The sequence below is a fragment of the Ostrea edulis genome, chromosome 4 (genome assembly GCF_947568905.1).
Source record: "Ostrea edulis chromosome 4, xbOstEdul1.1, whole genome shotgun sequence".
Lineage (NCBI taxonomy): Eukaryota > Metazoa > Mollusca > Bivalvia > Ostreida > Ostreidae > Ostrea > Ostrea edulis.
In genome coordinates, this window is record NC_079167.1 from 58,584,284 (window position 1) to 58,592,524 (window position 8,241).

Genomic DNA, 8,241 nt, shown 5'->3' on the forward strand with positions numbered 1-8,241 from the left:
ACTTTCTTCATTGAAAAGTTATGTTGGCTGTTTAAGACAAGACATGCCTGATGACAGGACCTAGCTCAAAAATTGTGACAAGAGGTAAATAGACAAACTAAGAGCTCTGTGTGTAAAATATTTCCCCAAGTAGGAAAATGACAAGTCAGAAAGGGCTGCATAATGAAAATCTTCTTAAGTGATCTCAGTTTATTGCATGCCATAGAAAATGGCATTATCTTATTAAAAATTGTAAATCCCATAACTCTGTAAAGATAATTCAAATTGAAAGCGGTCTTCCTTTGCCTAGTCCAAGTAATGCACGTTCCAAAGAAAGTGCTGATGGATGGGCAAATGGAGTGCTTACTATAGGGCACCCATGGGGCCCTGAAATTGAAACAAGAGGCCCATGGGCCACATAGCTCACACGAGTCTCCTTGGCCCTGATGTTGTTCAGCTATTTCGATTTTTAAAAGATGTTTTGCAATCTTTATTCCTATGAATTTTTTTTTACCCCATATTGTGTCCCCAACCTAGCCCAATAGGGTCACAATATAACTATGATACAATGTAATAAAAAATCATGGTAGGAAATTTAAGATCTTGCTATGAGGAATCTGAGGATATTGCCTAGGTTAACTTTTCTTAAAAGCTCAAAATCCAAGATCAAGGTTAAAAGGTCAAAAATGTTGGCACCAAAAAAAGGTCTTGTCACAAAGAATGCATAGATAAAATATGAAAGATGCATGTATCACTCACCATTCATAAGTTATGAACAAGGTTAAAGTTTAGGCAAGTTTTAAAATTTGGGCCCAACTTCAAGGTCACATATCATGGCATCAAATGAAATGTCTTGCCATAAAGAATCTATACACTAAATATGAAAGCCCTACCTTAAATAGTTCAGGAGATATTGCCTAGGTTATGACTTTAGGATGAATCCAAGTTAGTCATATATTTTGATGTTTTAATGTTAATACACCTATTATTTAAAGCCTTTCATCAGTGTATGCACTTTTGAGGGCAGTGAAGTTTTAAGAACACATCTTGTTTATACTGTTGGTGAACATTAGAATTTAGCTTAGATATTCAGAACAGGAATTTTTTTTCTAGATTTTATAGCCCATGGAAGTAGTGATACTCTTTCACTAGTATTCAGGTTACCGATAAGGCCTGTGGACCTCTTGTTTACAAAGGCTTGAAAACTGTGAAAGAAGTTGGATAAACCATGTACAGTACTCATTTTGTGATATTTTCTCAAAACTGAATAAGTTCAACAACCTGTGATATTCTCTTAAAAATAGAAGAAAATCAAAATCCTCGCCACCTACACATTGTCAATACCCACACGAACACTCTGTAAAATAAGGTCCTCTTTTGAAAATTGGAGGGACTTAGCTGAGCATATCATATACTCTCAATTTATTTCTGAATTTCAAATGATTTACCGACAAAAGGTTGAATTGGATCAAAATCGCAACATCATCTAGAGAGACCATCAGAGAAGCTACACAGCAAGCTTCAGCTTATGTGACAAAGAAATGAAAATAGAAACAAAACTCCCAGTGGATGGATGTACAGACATAAAAAATGTGGGATATCTGCATTAGTTCAATTTTTTAACATCAAAGTTTTGTATGCCCTTCTCCTAAATATTGACTAGTTTGCATTGAATTTCACATTTGCAAAATATGTTTGACAATGATACATGGTGAAAATGTCCATCAATTCATAGAGAAAATATTAAACTTCCTCCATGTCCAATTTTCTGCCAGTGGGACTCTTATAACATCTTGTGCCAGAGAAGAATGCAGTTTTTGTATGAGAAGAAATGTTGAGCCTCTATCATAAATATGATCACCAAAATACTCTTAAAGGAAGGGAGATAATTCAAATTATTCAACATCTCGGTCTCACCTGGATTAATTAACAGTACTGTATTTCTTGTAGATACTACTGTGACTTTTGTTTTGTCCTCATGTATGTTTAACAAATCACACTTGTTATATTTATGCTATGGCCCCAGACGGACCATGATTGGCAAATAAAACATAAACACATCTCTTTAAAGAAATGGACGGAATGTAATTCACAATAAATATTTTATACATTATGACAAGGATTTGAATGTCTCTAATCTCTCCTGATACAACTTGTGGAACTCGTTTGCAAGATAGTAGTATGCTGCATCCACATTCTGTATTTCTTTCTGAAAGATAAATATGTATCAAAAAATTAAACAATCTCTTATAACAAATATTTCTCAAACTCTTCATATCAGACAACCCCAACCCCCCCAAATTAAAGATTTAAGGCATACTGTATGTTTATGCAGGATTCATGATTTAATAGCCTTGGAGATGAAGCAAGAGCATTAATTTCTGCTTACAATGATAATATGAAAATCTCTATTATCATTACTAGAAGAGGTGCTAAATCATAAATACTCCAAACAGTACATCAGCTCCCGTTGCACCAAATTTTAAATATGCTAAAAAAAAATAATACAGTAGCATTTTAGTTCTATTTGATTTTTGGTTTGTCATTCTGTCCACAGAACTATACCAGATAAAAACTTCATGAGATCACGAGATATAAAAGGTTGAAATACAAAGATCGAATGGGAACTGTTTCACAAATGCATCTTGTTTATATATACTGTATAACAAGTATTTTCTGCGGTTGTCCATTTTTTGTGGATTGTAAAAATTCGCAAAAATTACAATAGCAAGATATTTAAGTATAGGTAGGTATAATACAACTGCAGAAATTGAAAACACAGCATATAATTTCCTACCATTTACAGATCAAATAGCAAAAATTTCCAACCGCAGAAAATACCCGTTATACAGTATGATGAAAATTTCATGTATAGTATATATTTGCACTAATATATGGTATATATACATGTACATCAGGAGCACCACAATTTACTGTAAGCCACCAGCAGCCAGTCCCTAGACTTTCTGTGATGGATAGTATCTACAATACTTACAGCTGACGTTTCGAAGTACTTGAGTCCATTGCTTTCCGCAAACTCCAAGCCAGCCTTGGGACTAATTACTCTCCTTTCATCAAGATCTATTTTATTGGCTATCAATACTCCTGATAAAAACAGAATTAATTGATGGAGTGAAAATTCCTATTAATGAATCAGAGATGTCAAAATAACACTATGGGATGTAGTGTGTATATATACACACAAAGATTAATACATATATTTCAATACTGCCCAGATAAACATTTGTGATTTCAAATTAAAGAAAACTCTACGAATAACATTATTTGTTCACAAGGAATAATTCAATGGAGATTTGAGGATTTTGCTTTTATAAATTGAAGATTACCAGGTATGTGCACATCAGGCTTGTGAGATTTTACTCTTTCTAGCCACTTGGCACAGCTTGAGAAGGAAGTTTCACTGGTGACATCATACACTACCATGACAACTGATGGTTGTTCCCACTGGTAAAACAAAGAGTATGATGCAGAAATAAAACTTCAGAATGGGAAAGATAATGGCCATCTTTAAATCTTTACAAATGTAATTAAACCTGTCCTAAATAGATGTTCATGGAAAATAAATCTTTCAAAATTGTCAAAGGGGTTACCTGCTGGAAGATAGAACTAATTAGTACTTGGTATCACAAAATTAATTAACTCTATCATGTTTCTGAATTTATAGATTTCATCAAGGATAGGAAAATATACTGTTAGTAAAAAATTTAAAACACTATCTTCAAATGACATAAGATTTATGAGTGAACAAATTCCAAAGAACTGAGGAAAGGTGTACTTACGAATTTTTGCACAAGTTCGGAGAAAATTTCTTTTCCAGCAGAATCATACATGTATAACTCCTGAAATAAATGTCAATATAATTGTTTGAATAATTCAAAATACTGAAACAGGTTACTAGAGCCTTCAAAATGATACCTGGTCAGTCATCTTTATATAAATTAAGCTAGACTGCAACACAGTTGAAAGTGACTGAGATGCGAATTTTTGTTTACTGTATGACTAAAATTCCTAAATAATTCAAAAGATCAAAACATTTAAACCTACCAAACAATACTCAATTGGACATCTTTAGATGATAAAAGAAAAAAAATGTCGTTTTCAACAATATCCCTCAAACTTGCTCACATATTATGTAATTTTGAAGGGTTAACCTTTCTAGCAGAAAATAACCCCTAATGGCATTAGGTACACACAAGAATGGTCCCAATTTCTTCCTGTATAAAAGCTGTTATATACAGATGGCTAATTCTTAAGATATACCCCCCCCCCTCCCCACCTCTTGCTTCATTTGTGGGGTGGGTGTAGGGATTATGATAAACATGTCAAACTTAATATTATAAACATTGCAGTCTGGAATCAGTAATAAACACATGTGGATCTCATTGGAAATAATTGATAGAACTATCTTGTATCTTGCTTATCATAATTCTCCTTCATCAGATCTTACCACACTATCTTTAGAATCTGGAATGTTGACATGTTTTACCAATAGCTCCACTCCTGTGGTCTGTCCAAATAAAAAAAAAACATTATCTATATATATATATATATATATATATATATATATATATCCAACTGGATTTTTTTTAAAAATCACAGTGTCCAGTATAAGATATTAAAAGAAATAAAACAAGAGGCCCAAAGGCCACATCGCTCACCTGAGTTACCTTGGCCCAAATCTGAAGACTTTCCATGTATATTTGCATGTAAAACCATAGTCCGTATTGTGGCCCGAACCTACCCCTGGAGGCCATGATTTTTACAAACTTGAATCTGCACTACGTCAGGAAGCTTTCATGTAAATCTCAGCTCTTCTGGCTCATTGGTTCTTGAGAAGATGATTTTTAAAGATTTTCTCTATTTATTCTCATGTAAAACTTTGATCCCCTATTGTGGCCCCAACCTACCCCTGGGGGCCATGATTTGAACAAACTTGAATCTGCACTATGTCAGAAAGCTTTCATGTAAATCTCTGCTCTTCTGGCTCATTGACTCTTGAGAAGAAGATTTTTAAAGATTTTCCCTCTATATTTCTATGTAAAACTTTGATCCCCTATTGTGGCCCCAACCTACCCCCGGGGGCCATGATTTGAACAAACTTGAATCTGCACTATCATCTATGTGATCAGGAAGCTTTCATGAAAATTTGAGCTCCTCTGGCCCAGTGGTTCTTGAGAAGATTTTTAAATGACCCACCCTATTTTTGCATTTTTGTGATTATCTCCCCTTTGAAGGGGGCATGGCCCTTTATTTGAACAAACTTGTAAGCCCTTTACCCAAGAATGCTTTTGGCCAACTTTGGTTATAATTGGCCCAGTGGTTCTTGAGAAGAAGATGAAAATGTGAAAAGTTTACGACGACGACAGACAACGGACAAATTTTGATCAGAAAAGCTCACTTGAGCCTTCGGCTCAGGTGAGCTAATAAATAGTACACAAAGTTAAAATTTTAATGCAAGTGCTTTCATTGCATAATCCTTGGGCGTTAGATTTTAAAATAGTTTTGAAATAGCCTGACGTCATAAAGGCGTCATGACATTTCACGTACGTAACGACATCTTAAACGAATGAAGGCAAAACTTAAGGTTTTTACATTAAGCATATTATGTCGCCATAGGTGATAACAGTAACCATACTTCACAGTAAGCTATTTGAGAGCCGGTTTTAGTCTTAATAAAGTGTCTTTCTTTTTCTCGTCAGGAAATAGTATTTTCTATATAAAGTTTATAAAACAGAAATACACAGAATTGTCCGTGACCACACACATCTATATGTTCACTAATTTTTCTATATTCAGGTATTGAAATGTCTTCTTTATGAACTCGTATACGAGTTCGCAGAGTAGTCCCCATTTCACCAATATGGTGATAAACTGTGGAATCATCATTGTTCATGGGGGATTGTTATTCATGGATTTCATGGGTCACTCTTAATTACCAATGAATTTACATGTTCATGAAAAAAAAATTTAAACCAAGTAGAGTTATCTCTCCTAGTGACATCGTATTGCTTACCCACAAAATTGCGTCTACACGAACCAGCAAAATTTTGCTTACCAACAAACATAGGCCCCCACAAATTAAAATGATTCCACAGTATAATAAAATTTCAACAGCATCACAGGGTTGTAGTTAATGGTTAGAATTTAAAGGGCCATGACCCATGTGGGATCTCGGTATTTCAAAGTTAACAGGCACAACTAGTGATCCACAAACCCAAATTATATTATACACAGAAAAAAATTTTGGATGGTTTTTATTGGTCATTCACTTGAATAATCATACTTTTATAGAATTCAATCTGTATTTCCATCCCTCTTAATATTTCAGTTTCCTCACTCTTAATTCCATTCCCATTCACTAATTTTTCTGTCAGTATTCCTGTTCTGGGAATAAGAAACCCTTAATAAAGTGGCTATTGCCGTATCAACACTATACAACTAAAAAGTTGATGTCCTATATGCTTGGAGGTTTCACTCACAGACCAATAGTAAATATCCATGTCAGAATCAATTCAAGCGGCCCAAGGAACTTAATGGTCACCCGAGCAATATGTTAAAGCTCTTTAATGAACAGCTCAATCAAACAAAATGTTAATCATTATCAAAAAAGGAAAATAAACTATCCAACAAAGTTTTTTCCATATTCTTTTTTCTCAATGTCCAAGAGTAAAACAGCATTTGAAAATATTTATATACTGTACAGCACATCAATTTTCAACATTTTGTTCAAGACCTTTTTGACATTATAATGAGAGTGGTAAGTAATGACTTCCTTCCTTTGAAAGAAAGACATTTACATCCACTGTGCAGATTTAATGACATAGAAAACATATTTATATATCCATACATGTATTTATATATCAACATCCATATATGTTGGCGAATTATACATGTTATGTTGCTTTTAACTGTGTTTGAATTTCCAAACAATAGATTGAATTTCCCAATTTTCCAATTGACACATTTTTTTTTAGTTCTTTCAGCATTGCAACATAGTTACTATAATTTGATCTTTTATCACCCCCCCCCCCCCCCCCCCCCTTACAACCAGTACTCTGGTAACATCTGATGAAATAACTCTGTTTCATCTATTATTAAACCCATTTTAGGTTCAAATTCTTCAATAACATCAACAACTTTCTGTTGCCCATCCAAGATCAAATGATGACCCACCCCTGTGTTTTCACTGGAAATCATTTGACTTGAAACCATGTATTTTGATTTGAAATGAAATAGACATTCAGTAATTTCCATATTATTTCCAAACTGTTTTACTTTTGTTGTTCAGATTTCGTCTGAAATAGGAGTATTTAAGCCCTGATCATGTTTACAAATAATATAAATAAGCCAGATTAAATCCCTGCATTGTTGTCATTTTTAATTTATGCAGATTTGGCTATAATATTGCACTCAATTCTTTTTTAATTTCCAAAATATCATAATGCTGTAGAAATGGTTAGCAATTTCTTGCTGGCTTGGTTTTGGTTTCAGATTCAAAAACTTCATTTTCTAGTTTCTTTTTTATTAGTCTTCAGTTCAATCTTTTGATATAATACATATATCTTCTAAAGCTGCACAAATAAAATAAAAAATCTAATTTTGAAATGACTTTTGTTCAGCTATCATACCTTGTACATACTTGTTTTCTAATTAAGTGTAAACCCTGATCTGTCATATTTTACTACACACCACCTGTGTACAGACGGACCAAGCCTGTAATCATGAGGTGGCAATGTTATCGATGGATATACATAAACAATTTGACATTTTCTACCTGAAAACAAGTGGCAGGTGGCAAACAGGATTTTTATCATACATGGAAATCCATTCTACATGTTTATTGGCAACAAGCAGGTGTGGCAATGTAACGAAATGAAAGTGGTACAGTATTTTCAGGATATGTACTAGTTCATATTTCAGACGAAATGAAGTAAAGAGAATGATTTTACTAGATAAAATATATCATCGCTCTTTTACCTATTTAGCTCTGCCAAGAGCCTGAACTTCTGAGGCAGGGGTGGGGAATCATACAATTGATCCATAAATCAAAAGTACTGAACCACAATCCTGCCCTCATCTACAGCTGCATAATGATTTGAGTGGGTAAATATTCTTATATAATAAAATATTAAATGCAACATTTACCTATGGCAAACTGATTTGAGATACATGTATAATTTTCATTTGCCTACAATTTAATTTTTGTTGAGGAATTAATCGCTGATTTGAAATTGTGGTGAA

At 33.7% G+C, this 8,241-nt stretch overlaps 1 protein-coding gene across 1 annotated transcript in view; it reads right to left on the bottom strand.

Annotated features, from left to right (window-relative positions):
* Positions 1–2,043: 2,043 nt before the first annotated feature.
* The window catches only part of LOC125668037 (intraflagellar transport protein 27 homolog), a 9,630-nt gene continuing 3,432 nt past the window's right edge, over positions 2,044–8,241 (bottom strand). Inside the window, exons 3-7 of the mRNA XM_048901772.2 lie at positions 4,448–4,507; positions 3,780–3,839; positions 3,327–3,444; positions 2,975–3,084; positions 2,044–2,188 (exon numbers count right to left, since the gene is read on the bottom strand). Coding sequence (XP_048757729.1) covers positions 2,090–2,188; positions 2,975–3,084; positions 3,327–3,444; positions 3,780–3,839; positions 4,448–4,507 — 447 coding nt within the window. The 3' untranslated portion in view covers positions 2,044–2,089. The remainder of the gene's footprint in view (positions 2,189–2,974; positions 3,085–3,326; positions 3,445–3,779; positions 3,840–4,447; positions 4,508–8,241) is intronic.